At 40.8% G+C, this 25,101-nt stretch overlaps 1 protein-coding gene across 15 annotated transcripts in view; it reads right to left on the minus strand.

Annotated features, from left to right (window-relative positions):
- Window positions 1–1,933: 1,933 nt before the first annotated feature.
- The window catches only part of LMO7 (LIM domain 7), a 200,532-nt gene continuing 177,364 nt past the window's right edge, over window positions 1,934–25,101 (minus strand). For 6 of the 15 annotated variants that reach the window (XM_058670631.1, XM_058670630.1, XM_058670638.1 and 3 more), the window contains 16 exons: window positions 23,292–23,406; window positions 22,024–22,185; window positions 21,087–21,274; window positions 19,968–20,028; window positions 18,333–18,389; window positions 16,496–16,521; window positions 16,121–16,225; window positions 15,458–15,550; window positions 14,523–15,049; window positions 13,618–13,683; window positions 10,989–11,041; window positions 8,291–8,504; window positions 6,807–7,085; window positions 5,108–5,216; window positions 3,913–4,015; window positions 1,934–2,702 (listed from right to left, as the gene is read on the minus strand). In XM_058670631.1, the coding sequence (XP_058526614.1) occupies window positions 2,680–2,702; window positions 3,913–4,015; window positions 5,108–5,216; window positions 6,807–7,085; window positions 8,291–8,504; window positions 10,989–11,041; window positions 13,618–13,683; window positions 14,523–15,049; window positions 15,458–15,550; window positions 16,121–16,225; window positions 16,496–16,521; window positions 18,333–18,389; window positions 19,968–20,028; window positions 21,087–21,274; window positions 22,024–22,185; window positions 23,292–23,406 (2,181 nt within the window). In that variant the 3' untranslated portion in view covers window positions 1,934–2,679. The remainder of the gene's footprint in view (window positions 2,703–3,912; window positions 4,016–5,107; window positions 5,217–6,806; window positions 7,086–8,290; window positions 8,505–10,988; window positions 11,042–13,617; window positions 13,684–14,522; window positions 15,050–15,457; window positions 15,551–16,120; window positions 16,226–16,495; window positions 16,522–18,332; window positions 18,390–19,967; window positions 20,029–21,086; window positions 21,275–22,023; window positions 22,186–23,291; window positions 23,407–25,101) is intronic. The other 9 variants (XM_058670636.1, XM_058670639.1, XM_058670641.1 and 6 more) reach the window with 5 other exon arrangements.

The raw sequence follows: 25,101 nt of genomic DNA on the forward strand, positions 1-25,101 counted from the left end.
CAAAGTTCCCAGCTCTCAGCCTGAATCCCATCTGCAGGCCAACGGCTCTACATTTCTATCTGCAGCCTAAGCCTTGGCTACAGACTTGCACAGCTAGCCAAATACCCAACAATGGCCTTACTTTGGCCTTGCCATATTGATAAACCAGACTTCTCAACTGTCTGCAAATGTGCTATACAACAATCTTCCCCATTTCTGAAAATGCTGACTCTACTTTCTCAGCTTAGAGTCATCTTTAATTTCTTCTATTCTCTCTGCCACATAAAACATATCAGTGAGTTCAAATAGCTTCACCATCAAGGCAGGCGCACGCGCGCGCGCGCACACGCACGCACACACACACACACACACGTCTTCTTGCTCCTTGCTACTTTCCCGGTTCCTACTCTTTGAAGAAAGCATCATCTTTTGCCTGGATAATTCCAACATACTCCAAATTGGTCTCTCTGCTTATCACCTTTGCCCTTTTGCAATCTGTCATTCACACAACTATTTACCTCCTATACTTAGAGCCCTCGAGAGTTTTTCTATCCCACTCAGAGCAAAAGTCTAAGTATCATGGCCTGCTGACCAACGCCTGTCTACAGTCCCTACAGTCCCCCTCATTCCACTCCAATCACAGTCGTCTCTTGAATATGGCCAATATTCTCCTGCCTCAAGATGTGGGCACTTGCAATTCCCCAGGTCTTTGACACTTTCCCTTCATGTGTATGTAGGGATTTCCACAGATTTCACCTCTAAAGTCCAAGAGGCTTTCTCTGCTGCCTCGCATGAAAAAGCACCGACCTTCCACTCCTAGCACTCAAGAACTCTTCTATCAACCATGAGTTCTCCACTGTCCTTCTCCTACCTGTATGTGACGGATTCATGCACTGCCTTCCCATCTCCCTCAACTAACAGTGTTCCTGGCTCCTGACTGGCAGCCTCAGTCTCAGATGTTATGGTCATTTGGGGAGTGAACCAACAGCTGGAAGGCATCTGTCCCTCAGTCTCTTTCTCTGCTTTCCAAATAGAATCTTTCTTTAAGAACACAGTACAAATAACTATATGCTGAAGGAGTTCGAATACAGCATCCACATGTTTGGAGTACAAAATTGAAAATCACAGAAGCTACATCTTGCAGCATTTGACAAATTCCCCTTAATAAGCACATATTACCTTAATATTCAGGAATAAACAATAAACTCTTAAACAGTAGAACCAAATTTTTAATTTTCTCCCATATTACTGCTACTTAATTATATATATTACAGTGTTCTGTAGAAAGGTCATAGGAAATGGAATTTAAAATTTCAGAGCAAAAAAAAAATTGAATTCCCCATATATATAGTTTTTTCATAATCCATTTTTGTCACGAACATGGTGAAGGCCCTCTCATGAAAACAGTTTTCATTTTCTAGAATTCCTTACTCTGCCTACACTAGAAAGGTCTCAAGAAAATTTATATTTTAATTCACAGCACATTAAAATTGCATACTTTTGCAATCCCACACTATTTTTGAAGCAAAAGTACATTTTGTTCTAGATCTTTCTAAACTTGCTGCTTTTTTCCTTTTATCACAGCAACAGCAAAAGCAAGGATTTTATTCAAATGATGCAACAATGTGTCACTCATAGCATTTCCTACCACAAAAAAAAATGCTGCATTCAAAAAAGTAACTGTCAGAAAATAAAGTTACTCATCAAAACTTCTCAGTTGGAACATCAAGACTACAGTAACAGCTTCACAATCATAGGTTTGTCAGAATTTATCAGACTCTACACTTTATATATGGGCAGTTTATTTTGTATCAATTATTCCTCAATGAAGCAGCTACAGAAAACAATACTTTGAAAACATGCACCACAATGTATAATTATATAATGTATTATACAATGCATAATAATAATTAAAAGGCAGCAACAGACACACCAAAGAACAGGGACCACCACATCTTAAAGACATCAGCAAATTTATTTACAAATGCAGTTGAACAGAAATGCTCACTGGTTTCTGGAGAAAATGTCCAGCGTATAAACCCTGGTTATCCGTCATTAGTGAAAATAAGCCCTCTGCTATTGGGAATTGCTTAGCAACAACTCTGGTACAGAAAATGGAGCTCCCCTAATCAAGCAAATAACGTGTTACAGAGGTAAAATTTTTAAAAATAGTATTACACAGATGGAAAACAAGATACGGAAAGTAAATTTGCAGATGCATTTTTAACAAAATTTCCCATATACTTTGCATTAATTTAGCATACATTTCAATAAACAGCAAATGCAATTATGTATTTATATTAACTATTTCAAATGTTTGAGAACTTTTTTAAAAAAGCAATAAAATACCCTCTTCAAAACACCACTAGAAACTCAAACTAGACAATTATCAGCCTCAAAAAATATTTTGTTTTTATTTTTCCCTTGTGCTTTTATGATGTCTGAATTCCAAAAGTAAATACTGCACTGTTTCCCAACACACATAATTTCCTTCTTATAAATAAACAACAAAAATACAAGTTTTATCAAGGCTGCAGTGTTGCTATGTAATCTAAAGAGGCAAAAAAAAAAAAAAAAAACCAAGTGACTAGTTTTTTAAAAAGGGAGCGAAAAAGACATACAACACACATTTATTGATCTACACCGGCAGCAACCACCTCCTCTTCTATCTGCATCAGTGCTTTCGTATGCAGGGTTACATCACATGGCAGTTGGCCGTCCAGCTGATCAGGCAGGAAAAGAAGAGAGAAAAAGGCTTAGATTCACAAACAACGCTGAGTATTGCCACCTGGGACACAGAGCAGTCACTACTTGGAGACTGACTTGGGGAGGCAGAAAGAGCGACCTGTCACTCAGACTTAGGAGGAAACAAAGCAAAGCACAGCCTGTATGATCTAGAGTTCTGTGTTTGCCGAAACGGAGCAAATATGAACCGCAGATACAGGAGTAAGTTACACTCAACTCTCTGTTATTTGTATTGGAGGTGGAGAAAAGGCGTGGGCAATTTTACAATGATTCCAAAAATCAATGATATTTGCCTTTGGAATTGGATGAGAAGGAAAAGCACACACACATACACACAGTCCCTGTGCTCTGCAGGGTCTGCCCAGCCTGGACATTCTCCATCCCAGGGTCAGCATCTAGGGGAGGCCTAGACGGCTGCAGTGCGAAGGCTCAGAAGCCACAACAGATAAAAGAGAGTTGACCGGGCTCAGGCCAGTTCCAGAGCACTCTTCACATAGAGGGCGACATAAATACCTCGGAGTTCAAAAGCAAATGGTTTTGCTGATACCACCTGTAACACCCTTTCACAGTGAGGAAGAAACACAGGTTACGAGCGTCAAGGTGCGAAACAGAAAGAGCAGAAATGGCTCTCTTGCTGCAGCTATAAACAACACACAATCTCATGATGCTATTCTGACCTATGACGCATGAGCACATGCTAGGACACAAAGCAGCATTCAAAGGTTTTTTTTTTTAAGCATTCAGTTTTTCTAAAAATGACATGGAAACATGGTATAACAGGATTAAAAATCCTCCTCTAAAAATATTGTCATTTGATTATTATTTTTAAGAGTTACTTGAGAATTACTTCAGTTGGTAGCCCATTGTTGAGTTATAGAAACAAACTGATGAGAGATCAATCCTTCATCGGCAGAGGTGTCTGAACTCTCCGCCTTGGTTTGCTTGTACTCATGAACCCTAGGAAGACCCTACAAGACACTGACTGTCCTGATTTTTGGACACCTGTCCCTGTGCAGCAACTCAGTCCCACATCCCACCCCACCCTCTGGGAACTGGGGACAGAATAAGATTCCCCCAAACTTAAGGCAGTGAACTTGGGGGAGAGGTGACTGCAGACTCAGGGGAAAGCAGGGGAACCCGGGTCCTCCTCAAGAGACAGGAAATTTTCTCCCTGATTTGCTCTCTTACATTTGAATCTGAGATAGCAGTCGTTGCAGAAGAGCTGGTTGTTCCGGATTCTGACTTCGGCTCCTGAGGCAGAGCCTCCGAGGTCACACTGGCAGGACACACACTGTGCAACACCAAGAAAGAACATCTGTCATGAGGCAGCTCGGGAAAGCCAGGAGCACCCTGGGGTCTAGGAGTGGGAGAGGAGATGAGCAGGACGCAGCTTTTCTAAGCTCTTACACATTTCAGCAAAGAAAAAAAAGCCAAAAGATGATTAGTAGATTAAATTCAAGCCTGCTGGATCAGGCACTATTTAAAGGATTCAAAAAAGCCATTGGTAAGAGCCAAATGATCATTCTAAATAAACAAAAAAAATGATTTGCTGGTTGACTTCAAGAAATACAGGCACAGCACGACATGAAAGAACTGACCCAAATGAATGAAAGCTGGCTCTCTGGCACTTGGCTCTAGGGAGGCCACTCCCAGTGTCCCAGCTGCACTAGCTTGGCAAATGCTCTCACAGACCCATCATTTCAGGTTGGTTCCTGTGTTCAAGCATTAAGTATTTTGACACATTCTGCTCTGTCTAGGAAAAGAATCCAGGACAGCAAGATCCTAAGACCAGTAATCAAAGACTGGAAACTTTCTCCAGCCCAATGTCAGTTACAGAATTAAATCTATGTGTGTCCCATATGATTCAGAGCATCTGAAAACCGAGAAAAACTTTGGGTTGTACGAACCACTCTGAGTCTGAGTCTAGAATGGTGAAACCAGCTACAGCCTGTCAGGTATAGGAATAAACAGGTTGTACAGCTGTAAAAACACCTGCGGTGGCATTCTTAACCTGTTCCTTCTCTCCAAAGCCAGGCTCTTGGATATGGGGAAAATGGCATGTCCACATGTCGGGTAAATTTTATTTCAAGAATGCCCATAAGGGCATCTTACAGATGGCATTTATACACTGGGAATTTTATGTATGGAGCGATAACAGATGAGGGATAGGGAGTGTTTTGTGTTTCCAGACTTTATGTAATCAGGCTCAAGATCTGATAGCTCTAGAGCAGCAAGCAATTTGTGCTTTCCAAAGCAACCCAGACCTGCAAGCGCAGCACCTGGTTTGTTGGTTAGTGACCCGTCCACACCCAGAAGCTCCAAAAAGCCATGCGCTCTCCAAGCAAAGCGTTGTGGGGCTGCAGGCCATAGGTCTCAGTCTCACCTTAAAACAATGCAAATGATAACAAAGCCCCAGGGACTCGATGACCATGGCGGCTCCTTTGCCCAGAATGTTATTACAGCAGGAGCACACACGCTTCCCACTGACTGACCTAGATGTGGAACAAGAATGGAATGCTGGCTTTCAAAACCTGTGTGGCTCAAAGCTCTCATTTCAAACACTCCAGTATTAAAACACTAGCAATGGCTGAAGGTGGGCTCTACTGAGTCTGCAGGGAAAAAATTCTTACTCATCAGCTAAAGCTTGTGGTCAACCTATGGCAAACTAGTAGCAACCTATGGCAACCTTGAACAAACTAGTAGCTGTGGAATCCTCAACAGCTAACCATCTCTACACAGAAGCTCAGTGGAGTAAGCCCAATCTGCACCTCATGAGCCCATCCTTCTTAAAGCACATTTGGACTGAGCAAGTGTCTTTCCCACCCCACCCCAAGACATCTACAGCCTTCTTTCAATTACACTTGCAAGAGCACAAAACTTTCAGCATGTCCTTCCATCCTGTGGAACACTGACAGCAGCTGTGAGATATGGTGAGAGCTCCTGTCCTACCCCTTCCTCCTCACACTTCATTTTCTTATGCCCCAGATGCAGGAGTTCAACAAGTAGCCTTAGCACTCCACCTCCATTAAGACCTTCTCTGCATGGGAAAGTCAGGGCCTGTCCCTCTGCTTTCTGAACAGGGCTCTCAGAAGGCAAATGGACATCTCTCCCCTGCCTTCCTCTCATTCCCCTCATTTCATCTCCCCACTGCACAGCTCATCAACAATCCGTCTATGATTAATCTAGTTGTTATTTGAAATGTATTCATGTAAACATGTAGTACTATTCTGGACTGATATACAATTATTTTCTCACCAATCCTATCATTTACTAGCTTAACAAAAGCACTACTTCTGTGTAGTGTAGGTGTTGAGTTTTAAGCATTTGATTGGTGATGGAATGTGGCATATGCCAGTGGAACTCCCTTAAGGTGCTGGTACTCAGGAAGAGTATAATAGTTCCATAGAGAAGCTGTCAGGCTCTAAAATCCCAACCCCTATAGATACCTGAGCTGTCCCCCATACACCCTTCCCACACCCTATGACCCACGGAGTTCAGTAGATGTCACCTGAACAAAACCTTGGTAAACCAGAAAACAGACGTGCAATGGTTTTGCAATCAGAAACCCAAAGGGCAACATCTAACCCACTTAACATTTTCTTTCTTAATTCAACTTGTTAAAAGCTCCCCCAGACAATACAACTGGACCACAATGCTTTCCTTTTATACACAGTTGCTAGGAGTTTTATTACACTGTCATTAAAATAGCCAAACGCTTACAGTACTGCCTTCACTCAGAAATGCAAAAAGCATTAATAATGAGCTGCTGTTTCATGATTCCACATTGAGAGTTGGTGAGGCACATCTTACATTTAGGATCCTGAGCACATGTGTACACACAGGATATGATGGCCTTAACCAGATATCTCAGAGGCCACCACACCTGACACATAGGAATTCTGTGAGAAGAGGAAAAAGTACTAAGAAAATATTCTGAGGAATTGGTCTGATAAAAGAACGTTCTATTGGACACATTCAAAGCATTTATTCTTCTCTCTCATTAGGGATTTTAGACAAGATCCAAAGGGGGATTAAAAAAATAACAGACTAAGAAGGAAAAAATAAGCATGTGGGAGTCTCACCTGCTGCGTGGCTGAGAGCCTGGCTGGGAAGTGGAAGCCGACTGGCTGTGCAGGGTGGGGGTCTGGGCAGTGGGCTTCCCAGGGCCAGCTGCGGGAGGGGGCACACTGGAGGATGGGTTCCGCAGGTAGGCACGGTTGGATGTGGACAACAGCTGGGGTGGTGGGTGACTAAAGTCTTGAACAGAGGAGGACGCGTGGATTCCTGTGGACTGACTGAGCCGCGAGGTCGGCTTCCAAGAGCTGGATCTCTGGGAATCCAGGTTATCCAGGGATTCACCTCTAAACACACAAAGGATTCATAAAAACCTCACACTCAAGTAGAAATCTACCCAACACCTCATGATCGTCATTGTGATGCCATGTTCTGTGTTTAGATGCAGGAGTCTAGCTACACTGATAATGAACTTGCGCAAGCAGAGCTGCCCATGCAATACCATGTTTCACATCTCAATCAACATTTACCAAGCCTTGTAACGCACTCTGAGTTTTGTTCTTTTTTGAACATTGCCAATACTGCTTTAGATGTACTGCCTTGGATACATATTTGCTTATTTACCCAAATACCCCCAGGAGAGAAATACTAGAATCTAAATTGCTCACAGGGCACAGATATAAAAATGTCTTCTTTAACACATACTGAAAAACTGTCTACACAGTCAGGAACAAGAATTCACATTTCCCAATACAACTGTTAATACTAGGTTTGATTAATCTTTTAATTCCTTACAAATCCCATAAGCAAAAACAAATCATCATTGTTATTTTAGTAGTGCTGATCTTTGATAAGCTTGTTTTCTGTTTTCTTTTTCCTGGAAACTGTCCACACAACTTGTGTATGTATATAAACTTGTATTTATTTACGGACTTTTAAAAATGTTTGTATACTAAGACACTTAGCTCTTTGTCTATAGCATATTACAAAAACTTTCTCCAGTTTCTTTTTCATGGAAGCAAAGATTGAAATAGAGTAGCTACAACATTTGTTTGCCCAAGATATATCTTTGAAAATCCTCACCCACTCATCTCCAATGTCCATTACATTTAAGGGTTGACCTTCTTGAACTTATAGAAACTTGGTTTTCACACTATGCGAATCCCAATGCCCAATGTAATCATGACCTCACTGTAAACATCAGAGGAAAATGTGACCTCTGGTTAAAGTTAGCGGCCAGGAAAGCACTAAGAGTGGCATGCGTTATTTACATGTCAAGCTCTGCTCCCAAATCTGCAATCTATTTGCTGTCTGAGACTGTCTATGGTTTTCCCACATGGAAACAATGACTATCCCTACCCTCCGAATATTTCCCCAAGATGAAACGAGCTGCAATAGACAAAGTGAGCAGCTCACATCTGACAGAACAGTGCTCAGTGGCATTTGTTCTGCCTCTCCTTCTCTCATCTCATCTGAGCCTACTTGAAAGAAGGATGACAACTTGTCCATCCAATGCATCAACCTTCCCATTTATTAGGTATTTGCCTCACACCTTCTCATGATGCCTGGCAGACAAATGGGTTCTTTGTTTATACTGGCACTGCGCTGCCGGATCCAGCTGTTGTCGTTGTGCAGAGACGTTTTCTTCCTCATCTCCTGGAGGATTTGCTGTCTCTCCAACTCGGCCCCTGATGGGCCCTGGTCCTTCTTGTAGCTCCTTTGGGAAGAACTAGTCTCCCCACTGCGGTCTAAATATCTGCTGCTTCCTAAATTAAAAACACATCAAGTTTCAAGATTAATGGACAAAAAAAGTGATCATCAGTAAATCTGCACACAGCACAGTTGATGAGGTAAATGTGTGCTAACGTGGCCGATTTTTGGCAAGGCTGTCCTGAGGACATGAAGCAGTGGTCTCCCTACTCCTGGAGATTTCAGGTCCACATCCAGATACTCCGAACAAATCAGGAGACAGCGGAAAATGCTTCAAAAGCAAACAACCAGTACCCATTTTAGCCAGTTACAAAGCGCTCATCTAGAAACAGTTTCTCTCCCATTCCTTTCTTCATTAAACCAATCAAACACATGATCATCCAACACCTGCCGTGACAACTCTGCCACGAAATGGGGACTTTGCTTGTTGCAGAAGATTTACACTCTCCCTGGGGAGGGAGAGAGGGCATAAACAGGTATAAACCCAGCTGCCACAACCCGAGTGTTCACCTAATTCATGAAAGAAGCCACCACTGAACTGCAGGAAGTAGAACATAGCCAGTCACAAAATGGCTTTTTGAAGAGAAAAGGTTCAAGTAATCAAATGATCAGAATGTGGTAAGACTTGTTTCTATTCCAAGAAACTGAAGAACCATAAACTGGGTTTGGGTTTTATGAATTACAACTAAATAAGCCTTCAATCCTGAGTTCTGTGCCTCCTAGATTTGCCAATTAATCTCTGAGTTGTATAAAACAGTCACAACTTTCAAGCACTATCCTTGTTTTACTTCCAGTTGGAAACTTCATCTCAAGACCATTCTTCCTCTAGATCTACTGCCACTTCATCTTTTCAAAATTCATGGTCTATGTCTTCATCTTCCTGCCATCAAAGGGGTACTCCGTCATACGTTTCCTATACATACCCATGTTTATATTTGTGAATACACATAGCTTGTTGGTTTGGTTGTATTTACATGAAATATTTTCTTGTTATAAGATGCCCATTGGTATAACCAACTTGTTGAAATGCAATCATTTTCACTGTCATGCAGGAGCATGTGATTACTTATCAAAGAGAAGAACACATCCTACCAAAACAACCAGACTAATGACACAAGCCATACATATTAACAAGGTTATTCCAGAGGTACACAACTGCTGCTGCGAACAGGTCAGTACACAGGCTCATCACCATAATACAAACACGGAAAGCAAGTGAAGACCAGAGGAACCAGGTCAGAGAATACCTGGTAAACCGGGGACTGAGACAAGGGACAACTTGGCACAGCAAAAGGGGAAAAGGTCATTATATAGGAAAAGAAAACTACGTTCAGCTAACAGAAGCTCTTGCAAAGTTGAGGAGAAGGGGCAATCACAAAACTGTGAGTCTTCTAGAACTCTACAGAAACATGGCCATCAGGATGATCATGACTCCACAGGTTACAAACTAGCTGCCCCCACATCCCTCTGACCTCAGATACCCTCAGCTCTCAGGGGAGTTTAAATCTTTGTAAGTTCCTTGTCAGCACTTCAAGGCAACACATGAAATCAGATGGTTCAACTCCAGGTAAAGCCGAAGGCTCATAGGTATTCATTTCCCTCCATGGTGGGGATGAGCTGGGGAGGGTTGCCCACCCACAGTGCCTGCACCCCAGTTCCCACTCCACCTTTGCTCACTTACATACCAGACCAGCAAGCAGCCTGCTTAGGCAAACCCTGACAAAGATGAAGACGACGCCTTCGTGTCGGGACTTGTTTCCACAGTTATAAAATGTCATTTACATGCATTTCTCACAAACACATCTTGTGGTAAGCTGCAGAAATATTTGCTGTCCTAATTTTTCAGCTGTAAGATGATACCTACTGTACAAAACTGTATCATTCCTTTATAAAATGCCTGCATATTTCATCAGCTGTTTTAAAGTCATTTCAAAATTCCCAGTGTTCTCATCACTTTTCAGTCTCTGAGCTAAGATGAAGTGATGTACAACAGCCAGTCCTCTCTCCATTGTTGAGCAGAGTCAAGGGCCACGCATGGTAGCCTTGTGGCTGAAGTCCTTGCCTTACACATGCTGGGATCCCATATGGGTGCTGGTTTGTGTCCCAGCAGCTCCACTTCCATCCAGCACCCTGCTTGTGACGTGGGAAAGCAGTAAAGGATGGCCCAAAGCCTTGGGACCCTCCACCTGTGTGGGAGACCCGGAAGAAGCTCCAGGCTTTGGCTTCAGGTTAGCTCAGCTCCAGCCATTACAGCCACCTAGGGAGCAAATCAGCAGATGGAAGATCTTCCTGCCTCTCCTCCTCTATATATATCTGACTTTCCAGTAAAAACAAAGAAATCTTAAAAAAAATTAGAGTCAAAATATGCACATTAGTTGTTGTAGTTATATATGAAGACAAAAAACCCACTTAGTTTTAATAATACAATCTGAATCAGAAATAGTCCGACCTTAAAAAACATTGATCCTGTTATGTGACAACAGAAATAAAGAAGGAGTTTCAATAAAAAAATAAACAGGAATTTGAAAAAATATACTTACCATTTTTATTTGGGGAAATCTCATGCAGTTCAGTAGTAGACTTAGATTTATTCCTAAAATACAGAACACAACATATTAAGTATATCCCATAAAGTTCACATGTATGAAGTTAAAACATCAGAAAAATCGCTTTTCTGAAGCAATATTTTGTCTATTGCGAACTACATTTATTTTTCAACCAAAGAATTCTTCATACTGCACAAACTAGCAGCAAACCGTAACATCCTGAAATAGAAAACAGTGACTGTGACAAATAAACTGAAGTCCGTTGCAGTTCTTCTTAGGGTTCCTAGAATGGTACAATGATTGAAAGCATGAGGTCTGCCCAGCTGATGGCAGTGTTCACTGAGTTCTGCAGCTCAGTCTTTCTAGGCTCGCTAATACTGCCACCTGATCCCCTCAAGTCACACAAGTCTCTTCTTCCACTCTGCCTTGGGTCACACACTTGATCCCCACTGGCTCCTCTGGAACAGGCCTCTACTAAATGCTCCCCCAGAGAAACGACACCATCCTGTACTACCAACTTCTAAAAACACCAAGATCTGTAGTGGTAGAATTTATGTCCATAAATGAGCACACACTGATCTAGTTGTCACTCTAGCAGGTAGAGTGAGTTCAAAATCATATAATCATATTGTACATGATACAATGCTATGCAGTATTACACATAGGCATATGCATTCAACGTATCTATGCATAAAGTGCAATACTCAATAATGCAACATAGTACATCACAATTGGCAAACAGCTGCACTGGGAAAACACTCATGGCCAGATGCTGTCAATGCCCCTGCAACAACCGTTGCATTCTGTAATGTTTCTATTACCTGCATTTTAATTATTTTTCCCAGGGTAACAAACTACATTAATCTTTTTCATATCAATAAGTAAACCCATGGTTTTAAAAGAGAACTTATCATTTGAATGGTCTATAGTTACCTGAGGCCATTCATTATAAACAAGGTCATCTATCAACGGATTTTTCTTTAGCTGACTGAAGTCCATTAGTGCCTAGTCGTTTGTTTCTTTCTCCCTTTCTACTCTGAGCCTTCTTCAGTCATCCTCATTGCCCACAGGTTCAAGTCTTTCCTTACATCTAATAAATCAGACACACTTCCCAAGAGAGAAATTTCAGTTCTGAAAACACAACTTCAGGAACTTCCACGCTGTAATTACTAGCACTTTGTTCAGATGTCTTTAATAATGTTAAAACTGCAAAGCATTTTTCATATTAAATTTTAAAAATGTATGTTTGAGGAAATTTGTAATTTTTAAATCCCATCTTTACTTGCTAAAACTGACCAGAGTTCTAACCAACTCTTTAGGAAACAGGTCACAATTCTCATTTTAGATGTCCAAATGTGTTCCTTTTTCAAGAGGAGAACATAAAATCTCTTTTAAAAAGATGCATTTATTTCTACTGGAAAGGCATGTCAAATTTATTAAGAGAAGGAGAGAAACATCCACTGCTTTACTTTCAAAATGGCCACAATGGCCAGAGCTGAGCTGATTCAAAGCCAGGAGCCAGAAGCTTCTTCTGGGTCTCCCACATGAGTGCGGGGTCCCAAGGCTTTGGGCCAACCTCGACTGTTTCCCCAGGCCATAAGCAGGAAGCTGAATGGGAAGTGGAGACACACGGACACGAACCCATGCCCATATGGGATCCTGACAATTTAAACTTTGAGCCACTGTGCCAGGCCCAGAGGACATATAATCTTGAGCTATTGCTATTAACATGTCAAAAACAGATTACAATGCATTACCAAAAAATGAACTATGGAGCCCAGCATGGTAGCCTCATGACTAAAGTTTTCACCTTACACACACCAGGATCCCATATGGGGACTGATTTTATGTCCCAGATGCTCCACTTCTATCCAGCTCCCTGTCTGTGGCCTGGAAAAGCAGTTAAGGGTGGCCAAAGTCTTGGGCATCTGCACCTGTGTAGGAGACCCAGAAGAAGCTGCGGGCTTCTGGCTTCAGATGAGCTCAGCTCCGGCTGTTGCAGCCACCTGGGGAGTGAACCTTCATATAAAAGTTCTTTGTCTCTGCTTCTCTCCATAAATCTGAATTTCCAGTAACAATGAATAAATCTTAAAAAAAAAAAAAAAAAAGATGGCTTTCCTTCTCTGTCCAACCCAATTGTAATGTGGCTCCCTCCATAAAGATGTAAAGTTTGTATACTGTCTGTGAACTTGAGCTGATTTTTGTGACTTCACTATGGGTAACACAGCCATACAGCCTTCCTCTCTTGATGCCCTCTGTCCTAACCACCAGGTATGTAAGATTCCAATCACTTGCGGGATAATAAAAGACACATGGCCCCTCTATCTCTCAACTCTAGCAGGCATCAGCCAGGCCCCCAGAGCAAAGTCTCCTAGCTAACTGGCAGCAGAGGCACGAGTAGACCCTGCCAACTGAGCTCAGTCCCAAGAGAGGACTCACACAATCTTATTAAGTCATTAAAAAGGTTACACAGCAAAAACTGACCAAGATCAACCAGAAAGTTCTCTTCATATCACGCGAAAGACAAAAAGCTCAAGCAGTTCTATATCATTAAGGTAAGCGTTGGAACGCTGACCTAAAAATTATGAATGCCGATCAAATTATGAATTTGTGTTCGACTTACCTGTCAGTAGGAAGCAAACCTGAAGATTCTTCCTCTGTCTTTGACAGATCATAGGAATCAATGGGCCTAAAAGATGGAGAACAACGGAATTTCATGCTGAACATGAAACTTGATTTTCCCTAACTTTACGAAAAGGATACCAAAATATTTGTCTGATCTATTTATACATACAGTGCCTGAGTCAAATCTAAACCAATCACTGTAGCCAAACCGATGGACTGCTATTACCAGGCACCTGCAAGTGCGTCATTCATTCCACAAGCACATACTAAGTAAGTGCCCAGCACATCCATGTACTGTTGTGGGTACGGGATAGAAGTAAACAAAGCCAGCTGCATGGCCTCACACTACATACAATCAAGGCAGCAAACAGAACAACAAATAAGCACGTTAACACGAAGCAAGCAGGCTACAGGCAGGGAGGGAGGGACAGAGGGAATGGCACAGAGAGGAAGCAAGTGTTTTAGACCTGGTATTCTGGAAGGTCAAAGAAGGTGATGTTTAAACAGTTTTAAAGAAAACCAGCAAGACACACAAAGACGTGAGGGAAGCCTTGTTCAGGCAGAGAAAGTGGAACCCATGAAGTCCCCAGGGCAGAATATGTGGGGTATTTTTATAGGAGAAAAATGGGGCCAGAGTGGTTGGAACAGTGTGAACAAGAAGGAAGGCCATGAGACACCAAGAAGCCGACCACCAGCTACCACGTGGCCTTCTGTGCATGAGGGAGGCATCTGATCAGTGTCCTCACATGGCTAGGAGGCCAGGGGCAGCAATTTGGACAGAGAGGCAGCAACAGGACTGGGGTTAGGATTTAAGGGTACCAGGGCACTGTTCACACTCACTTATGCACAGAATGGAGGAACTTTTAAAACAAGGCAAGAAAACAGCTGTGGGGACTCACATACCTCCTGTACTGGTAAATTCTGATGGACGTTTCCCTCTCTCTCTCTGCCAGGTGCTTCTGCTCCTCTGCCCGGCGCCTCTGGGCATCTGCCTCGGCCTCTCGCTGTCGTCGCTCCTGCTCCTCCTGGTACTGCTGCCTCTGGGCCTCCACCTCGGCCTCTCGCTGCCGTCGCTCCTGCTCCTCCTGGTACTGCTGCCTCTGGGCCTCCGCCTCGGCCTCTCGCTGCCGCTGCTCCTCCACCCGGCGCCTCTCGGCCTCGGCCTCTTGCTGCCGCCGATCCAGCTCCTCCTGGTACTGCTGCTGCTCCCTCAATTTCCTCTCTCTCTCAAGCACCAGCTGCTCCTGCAGTTGCTTTCTCTGATCCTCGAGAGCCACGTCCTCTGACTGTTGATCCCTCTCCTCCTCGCCAGCACGGGTTCCTTCCCTGTCCGAAGACTTGGACCCTTCACTCCAGGATGCCTCCCAGGTGGCAACTGTGGGCTCTCGAGCAGTCAGAGAAACGCTGTGTGAGTTCAGGACCATCAGTTCCTAGTGGAACAAAGAAGAAGACAAAATCTACCTAAATCTCCAAATCTCCTGAATTTCTAGACTTTCCTACAGATTCAGACATACTTGATTTGGAGTAACTTGATATTGTAGTGGACGCAGAAACCCACTTGGCAAACTATAAAGAGATTATAGCACAAGATGCCACGCGTAAGGGACTGGAGTGTGATTCAGAAGAAAAGATGCATGTCAAGTTCTAGCAAAGTAACTGCTGTTGCAATAGTAAAGTGAGACCGAAACAACAAAACTTCAGAAAATCACAATTGGTTGTATTCTTGCACAAATTACACAGGTGGATACATGACCAAACGTGTAGAGAGATGAGGCATCCCCTGCTTTCCAGTCAATTCCACTGACAAAGGCAAGAGGAGGAAGAGGAGAATGTACTACCTCATTTAGGTACTTGGAGTTTTCCCTCTCAGCCTCCTGTTGAGCCCTTTGCCACTCTTCTCTCAGCTTCTCCTGCTCACGCTGGTATTTCTCCTGTAAAAAAACATGGCACAGGGATCCATAGGTTGAGTTTTCACCCTCAACAGCCACTTTGCTCATTAACACTTCTGCTCTCTCTAAATTGGCACCTTGACTCCCAAAGGCAAAGACTTTGTTTTCATCGACTGCAGTGAGCTATTAAGAAGGGACAGATGCTCTGATATCAGACTTGTATCCACACTCCAACATGGTTGAATCCCATGTGGATGGTCAAGGGACCTGGATTCTGGGGCAGTGGGCACTCTCATCCCTAAGTACAGGAACTGAGCCCACTCAACGTCACCATACCTCTCACTCCCACCACAGTGCCCTTCATACCCCCTAAAACCGTACACACAGGCTGTTTAAAATGATGAGTTAGGAATGTTCAAAATACAAAGAATCTACCCAATGCAAAATGGACTAGCTCCAAAGGGATTATCAGTGAGTTACGAGACTGTAGGGATTTTGTCTTGTGTTGCTAACTTGCTCCCCAATCTTGGAACACTGATCGATCAGGGTACAGCAGTGAGAGCAAGTCTCAGCCGGCCCTCCCACACCCACAGCCACACTGTGGTGTGCTACCTGCAGCAGCCGGTCCTGCTCCTTCTGCCAACGCTCCTGCCTCCTGCGCTCCTCCTCCTGATCCCAGGCCCAGCGACTGGGCGTGCTAACAGTTGGCACGGGCAGCTGGGCAGCCACAGAAGAGCAAACATAGAACAACACAACAATGTTAAGTTGTCTCCCAGACTGTTCTCCTGCGGAGTGTTCACATTACACTTGGCCTGTACTACTAGCCTGAAAGAGTTAGCTTTCCACAGAAAAGTGCCTTCTCCAACATGGAAGAACGACTACCTGATAAACCCCCAGGTCAAACAATGGAAACCAACGCTACTTGGCATGAGTTCAGTCCCACCCACCTCATCCTATTTATCCAAAATACAAAACAATCTTACTTACATCAGGAGCCACAGAATCAGAGCTTCCTGTCCTCACAGCACGTGGGCAAGGAGGGGAGGGAAAGCACAGAGTAAGTCTCCATTTCTATGAAACCATTCCTTTCAGCAAGTTGGGTCACTATCATCCCCAGGCCAGTACTGTGCAACATCTATGTGTTTTGTTTTTAATAACAGTCAGTAAAGCACTTTCTTCTCAGCTCTATTAATGCTATTCCCAACTCAAAGTCAGTAACAAGCAGATTGAACCATGTATACCAGAACTGGATCCACAGATCTTTCTGAGGTTGTTTCAGGATTCTGCCATTAATAAACTGGACAAGTTATCTCAAAGTTTGCTAGCAGAAAACAAAAAGCTTCAAATGCTACTAAATCCACCAAATCCAATAATTCACTTGCCAAAGTGACATCTACAAGTCACTACAAATCACATTTTCGGGCCTTCTTGGTAAACAACTTTTTTTTTCACAAATATGTCATCCAACGAACATATTAAAGAAACAGTTCCTTGTCCTCTCCTATTATTAGAAGTACAAGTACTCAAACTTCATGCACATACCTATAGGCACACAATTATTTCTTTCATCCCTTTGGAATTATGTGTGTGTACACAAAGCATAATATTTACAAAAAGTACCATTTCAGAAAAACATACTAACATACAGTATTTTTCAGTTTCCCGGAAACCTCAGTATTTATGTAAACAATTCACTTGTAATTTAAGAAAACAGTTTAGAGTTTTAACTATTCTTCCTAAAATAGCCTGAAAAAATGTGAGGCAAAAATAGAATATCGCCCCCAAAAAACAAAAGAAATTCGCTTATTTCTGCTATTTGTATCTGCAATTTCTAAGTTTCATTTAAGTAGAGAACAGCAGCTTAATTTATAAAAATTAATGACAAACACTAAAAATACTGACACAAATAGATGTGCAGAGCTGGTCAACTATTTCTCTTTATGGTCAAAAAGAGACTTTTATCCATAAAAGAAAACTACTAAGCAATTAACACAAAATACATAAATAAGTATTACACTATACAGCAAGCCTGCAATGTTTAGATAATCTTAAAAGAAACAGTAACATTATAAACAGCAACAGCACAATTTCCATTGACTATTGCATCTCAAATGTTGGATATTGCTTTTAAGTTCTTCATAGCAAACATTCAGTTTGAACAGCATGCATGAGGCAGAATGTTAGATGAATGTGAAAGGGGAAGAAATGCGACACGTAACACACATTATGAGGCAGTGTGCCCGACTACACCAACTTTAAGGATTTTAAAATACACCTGCTGTCAGATGCAACCAAGATCTACTGACTTTGAATTTATTTAAAAGTCAGCAGAGTAGTTACATCGCCAATTCCAAAGCCGTCACTCAGCAGTAGCAAATCACTGGGCTCTTTTGTTAAGAGCATTTTCTGCAATCAAAACAAGATCAAAGTTTTTCAGAGTTGGCTAACTATATGTTGGTATAATCTGATACAGGAAGCAGTAAGGTTTGCACATGAAATGTCTCATTTCTTATTGTTATCCAGTGGCAAGAACTGTGTGTTTCAGAGCAACTCAACTTCTTTTAACATTTTAAAATAAGATTAAAAAAAACACTTTGGAGGTAAACAAAGCACACGTAAAGACCCATTACCACAGAGGTAGACCCATGAGCAGTAAGAAAAGCCTGATGACCCTAGGGAAAGAATGGAGATGGTTATGTTGCTTGGTCATAATGACAGCCCAAACAAAAGGTTCAGTGCCCAGCACCGCAGACCAGGAAGAGTGGACAGCAAGAATAAGCTCATGAAAGTGTAGGAAGTGTTAGCTTTGTGACATGTGGTTTACCTTGTTCAAAAAATTGTGACCGCCTTTTTAAGTTTTTCAAAGATATGGGTTCACTTGCTAGTTGAAAAATAAAAACAAAATAATCAGTAAAAAACACATCTATTCATTTTCATTTCTCACCACTGCTGAATTGATACTTGATACACCTTCCAAATCTACAGCGCTATTTTTAAATGACAAATCAGATAGGCACAGAAGATACACATTATAAGATATGCATGTGTGTGCACATGAGCACACACACATTTTAGCAATCTGTCACATTCATATTAGTAAAAGGAATAATTTTTAATTAATTAATTTCAGCACATAGCATTGCATCTTCACAAACTAAGAAAGTTAAAATAGTTTTCCATGCTACATCACTCTATTTTGGGACATGGAACGTGGCATGTATTGCTTAGGTTAATCAAACCAAAATCTCACACAGCATGAGCAGAATTAGCTCTAAGAATTATGTGTAATGAAGAGCTTTCATATACTAATAAATAAGAACTAAAAAATAATGCAAAGGAAAACAAAACAGGACACCCAAAGAAAGATCAAATGAAAACAAATGCTGTAGTGACTAAGTTCTTCCAACTGGAGAACTCTGCTCCAGCTTTCCAGAATTAGTCCCTGCTGACACCGAGCAAATCACACAGAGTCCAGCCACACAGAAAACATTCTATCACCTAACTGCAGCGTAAAATGTAAACGTGATTATGACTTGAGCTGGTTGGTGCTGACTTAACCAACCAAAACCTTCCAAAACAAGGCCTGCACAAAATCCACTGGTATTAGAGAGTTGAAGGGCTCTTATCAATGAGCCCCACCTGATCCAATGGCAGACCTGGACCTGAATACCTCAGAGTTAACGTTACCATGAAAAACAAGGAGTCATCATTGAAAACAGGCTCTGACAAAGAACACAGATCCAAATAATTGAAACAGCCGCTTCCAATGACCAAAAATGAATTATGAAGACAAATAATGACAGTAAGGAGAAGTACATGCCCAGATGGGCTTTAGTTCAGAGGGAAAGAAATGACACCTTCTTTTCAGTACACTTATGTAGACCAGATCTCTATTTTAGTTGGCATGTCCAAGAAATAGTACATAGCAGAATGGGGCAAAGCTATTTCTGGTTCTACAGAAAAAGGAGGCGGGTGACAACTCCAAATTTTCCCTATACAGTGTGTCTTCTTTCTCTTTACAAATGTGCACATGCATCAGTGACCATTATCACTACTCGCATTTCCTGGTTAAGACTGGTTCCCTCCACACTTGTGCGCCCTATACAACAAGATTTCATTCATTGGTTCATCTGAACAAACAATCCCCTTGCCAGTATATTGCAGCCAGAAAAGCTAACGGCCTTGGGAGAACCAGTCTTTCTTATTTGACTTAGGCACACGGGTACTGGAAACTCCAGAACACACTGCCAAAGCTTTGTTTGCAGTTCCTGAACTCTTCAGTGCTCAACCGAAAGTCCTTCCACCTGGCTGCAACTGGATCTTCACACTAACCTTTTAGTTTCAACTTGCATTGTATCTGCTTTTCTTTCATTCACGGATACTAATTTTTATAGCAGCAGAATGTGAGTGCTCCAGCTTTTCCTACATTATAAATGAGAGTTAAAATGGTGGTACTTACCTTTTGATTCATAAATGTGGCTTTCATCATGAATCCCATTGATTTCTTTGGATTCAGTATTCTAAGAAGAATAAAAACCCTAATTAAATTTCTTTGCAATTGGACTTCACACTTAAATAATGCATTTCTCATTAATGAAAATCTCTCCTAACAAGATGAGTTTTTCAGGATACTGATGCATTTCTACAGATTTCTACATGTAGTAAGGACTTGAACTTTTTCATTATTCTTCAATATTTGCAGCAGGATTAATAGCTGGCTGCAGGAATGGATGATTTTAACTTTAATTAGTCATTTTTTCTAGAAACATGATGAACCCAATAATCATTAGTCCATTTGACCTCTATGTACAAATAGAAGTCATGAGATTTTTCTAACATCTAAACCTGTCTTATTTAAGGTACCAAGATACTCTTATTAAATAAAAAGGGGGTATTTTATTAGAATAATGATGATTTCAAGGAGAAAATACAAATGCATAATATTTAGTTGAAATTTGCTTACATTAAAAGAAGAACTCATAACAAGAAAACACATTTTTTTTAAAAGCCTACATAAAGTGTATTGCTTCAATATCTTTAAAATAATCATAGACTTTTCCATCAGCTAATGGGACTGACAAATTTTTCAAATCCTATATAAAGTGCACTGTTTCCATACTTTGAAAATAATCATAATCTGGACATTTATCCATCAACTAATATAACTACTATGCAATTTTACTCATCAAATTCACCCATATATGCACTAAACCTGATTTGTTAGGTTTTACATTGCAAACAATGACGACATTTATTTTAACAGTAAAAAATGTGTGTAGCTTACCACTTCACAGTCACACACATCTGAGTGAAGGATACAAGATAAAAAGATTGGCAAGAAATGGGTACAAATCAACAGTAATGGTGCTTTTGATTTTACCATATGTAACTCACTACTGCCCTGTTGCTGAGAAATGCCTGGCTGTTTTAGAAGTGCATTTGACTCGGTAAAAATAATATATTCAATTCCTTCTTTCTAAAGCATTACCAAAAGCGTGCCAATAAATTATCTGCTGCATACACAATTCCCACAGTTGCTTTGCTCTATACAAGCAGTCCTTCCTCCCCAAACACTTACAGGACTCTGAAGGCTTTCAGAGAAATCAGTTGTTACTGACACACTCGAAGACTTCTCAGAACTGTAAATTCCAGAAGTTGTATCGATCCACTTTGTTTCAGGTGCACCTATAATTTTGGTAGCCATACTGGTGAGATTCAGAATTTTATGGCGTGTAAATGGCAAGGAAGGCTGGTCTTTGCCCCAGTCTGATTGGCACATGAAGATCAAGTAATGAGTACATATAAATGTTGAAGTAGAAAGAATAAAGTTACTGAATGCACATATACAAGATGGACACATACAAGACAAACAAATCAGATAGTGTGAGAAAGAAGTGAAGAGTCTAGGGTTTTGCCACCAGACCAGCTTCCCAGGACACAGTACAAAGGTTAAATGTTAATAATGAAGAGACTAGCAAATTCCCTGAATCTTCACATAAATCAGGACTGAATGTTCTATTTCCATACACAAGTTGCTAGGTCTGGGGGGACTTAAGGCCCTTCCCGCCCCCATCCAACTCCAGTGTGTACAGAACCAAGAATGGAATGTATAAAGTACTTCAAGAAGCAATACCTAGGAAATCACCTATCACACACTTTCACACCACACAGGTGGGACATTGTGAAGAGAGGCAAACCACAGTGTAATTCTTCATTCTCGTTATTACAGATGACTCCAGAAAGCAGATCTGAATACTGTGATTCCATTAGGGCAGGACATGAATCAGTTACACAGTAACAGTATAAAATTCAGTAAATTTGCTAGTAGAAAGTTCTGAGACAGAATTTCCAAAAGGTATGATTCAAGATTTATCCCAATATAACTACAAAAACACTTTTAAGCCAAAAAATGAACAGAATGAAAAAGGAGAAAGTTACTGAAGCAAATTGTTACAACCACTTGCCAAAGACCAGCTCCCAATTTAGAAGGCAGACACTGGGTCACATTGACTCACCAGACTTTCCATAGCGTCTGACATCCATAACTAGGTTTCCAGTTTCTTGAGCCTTAGCCATGGCTTCCTCCCACTCTTTTTTATCCTTATTTGAAAATTTGTTGTTGTTAATGGCAATAATTTCATCATCAACCTGGAGCTGAGAAAATTCTGCTGGGCTGCCTAAATACAAAGCAAATTTTAAAAGAAACACACATTTTTAAAAAGAACTGTATGCTTGCTAGTCACTGCTTCTTTACATTAATCAAAATGACTTCCTGAAAAAGAAAATGACTTCCTAATCCTGACTATGCACATCCCATTTTTTTCAGGTGTGTAAGTCAGTAAGTTGTGTGTATATGTGTGATTAACAAATGGTTGAGTATCAACAATATTCAAAAAATCAAGGCATTTTTAAGTGCATCTTTGTAAATGAGAAATTCTAACTTTTATGTAACAAAAATAACTTCATGAGGACAAAGAAAATGTAAATCATTTTTAAATTTAAAATATGAAGCAAACTGCACTGAAATCAGATGTACTCTGGAATGAAGCTAAAGAAAACATGGACACTTACAATCACATAACAATTACTTTTGTAATTAAAACACTGTCACGTAATTAGAGCAGTCTTGAACCTCTAAAAAAATCTCCAACACTAATATGAAATTTTAAGTAGCTCTGAAATGTAAACAAAGATTTCCTGTTAAACACACTGGTGTTCATTTTAATTTTAGGCCTTGCAATAGTTAATATTATTTCCCAAGAGCCCCTGGGCTTAACCTGATAGAACCTTGGGTGGGGAGAGAGAATTCCTCTGCAGAAGTACAAAGGTGTCCTGAAGACTACATGGGCAATAAAGAGCATAAATAGTAGGATGCTCAAAAATTACACATAAGTAAACATTGATTTACTGCACAGTATATAGATAGTTATTCTATAGCATTTATATTCCACAAAAAGCAGCCAATCATGGAAAATTCTAAATCTTTACCCAGTTACTGTTTAACATTTCCAAATATCAAACCTGAAATTCTGACAGAAACATTCTGTAAAGTCACAAAAATTAGACTTCTTAAAACTAAAAGTTAATTATACAAGGAAAATATGTAATACGCAATTTATAACCCCAACTACTGAAAGTCTCAGGGAAAAGCATGCATCTCCTTTATTAACTGATGCATTCTGCACATATTTTCTCCATCTACAGCAAATAAAGGTATTTCTGTCTTATTTTTCCCCAAGAAGAGTAACAAAAAATAATCAGTAGAGTTAATGCCATCATTTACCTGCTTCAACTGATGCTACGAAGATCCCGGAAAAGTCCCATTTTACTGTAAAGCCAAAGTCAACACTGTTCCCAGGCGTCTGGTTTATGCTGATTCTCATATCACTAAACTGATCCTGAAAATAAAACATGAAACGCTGGTATCAAGTGTCCTTGGCACCCATGGGAAGGAAACTCAATCCATGAGCGAAGGGAGGCTGCATGCAAGATGCACCTGAGTTATCTCCTGTAAACCAGAAGCTCCATTCTTTTTCGTCTGGTTTTACAATGCACAGATGTATAGAAGTACCACTGAGCTTAATATACTTTACTGCTCAAATAAGGGAAGTCTAATTGTCAATCATTGTTGTTCTCCACCTTCATACTCTTCATCAGTTTGTCCACTAATAGTTAGATTTTTGCTCACCATACAAATGAGCAATTTAAAAGCCAGTTATTTCTTGCCCAGGAATGAAGCAGAGTGGTTGGTCTTGTTTACTTTTGAAATCCCAGAATGCTCCTGCAAAATTTCACATTAATCTAGCTGAATAATTTTAAGCAGTTCGTTGACACAGAACTGCCTAAATCCACAAACACACCATGTCATCCAGGATTGGTACCACCCCACCCCACACTGCACACTTCAAACTTTGCAAAGCACTTCTGCCTTCCAACTGCCACATGAGGCTCAAGGCAGAGCTGCTACACAGGCCATAAATGCAGAACCACTCCACCTGTGAACACTGAGGGTCCTTGGTAATAAACTGCCATTCCTCCCTGGTATTGCAAATATCCCAGAGCTTCTACAGAGCCATTCTGAGCTACACCATGACTTTCTTGAGGCAACATCAGCCCATAACCCCCCGAGAACATTCTCATAGACAGAAGGTAACATTCTACTTCCATCTCAACACCATACAACACAACAAATTCTAAATTGCACAAGACCTTCTTAAAACAGTTTAGAAAATAGTTACAGTCTGACAGGGTACCATGTCTTTGAAAACCTTGATTACCTTTCATAATGTACATATTTTGTTTCATTTGGGAAAGGAACCAGTTACAGATTTAAGTTTTCTAGTGTTTTAGTTCTTTGTTTCATAACAACTATAATGAATTAAGATTTGCTTATTTAAAAAAAAAATCTTCCTAAAGCTAGTTGACTTTCCAAGAGAGGAAAAACAAATTTTTTTTTCCATTACAATCTGACAGTTAAACCTAGAGTCCACTGCCAAGTGTTACAACTTTCTAAGTTTTTCCACTTCTAAATTGAGTTTAAAATCTAAATCACAACATTCTCAGAAAAACCTAGATAGTACCTACAAACTAGAAGACAAGAAGGCACAAAAATAGAGTTGGAACCACATAGAACTGCACATTTTAAGTGTTGTAACACTCCTCACTTATTCATCTGTGCACACACTTACTGTACATCGATTCTGTGCAAGATAAAATAATTACCAGAAGAGAAAAAATGAAGTAGACCTGATCCTTGTTCTCAGGAACTCATTAGTCTTCAACAGTGAGTATGGGAAATTTGGTTTTTTTCTCTGAAAACAATTATAGCCAAAAATATAGAAACATTTTCAGCAGAAAGCCTTTGTAAAGCATTTTAAAGAACCCATATGTTGACCATTGCACTCAGTAATAATCATCCTGATATGATGAACACAGATGTGAATATAATACCTTCCAGTAGACAAAGACCTACTTATTCTTTTTACTTGTTAACCCATTTTACCATACAGTTAGCAATAACTCAAAGTGACCATCTTTGCCATGCTGACCACAAGAAATATGAAAACCAATTAAAGTACATAGTCTACTGTGAC

The sequence above is a fragment of the Ochotona princeps genome, chromosome 12 (genome assembly GCF_030435755.1).
Source record: "Ochotona princeps isolate mOchPri1 chromosome 12, mOchPri1.hap1, whole genome shotgun sequence".
NCBI lineage: Eukaryota > Metazoa > Chordata > Mammalia > Lagomorpha > Ochotonidae > Ochotona > Ochotona princeps.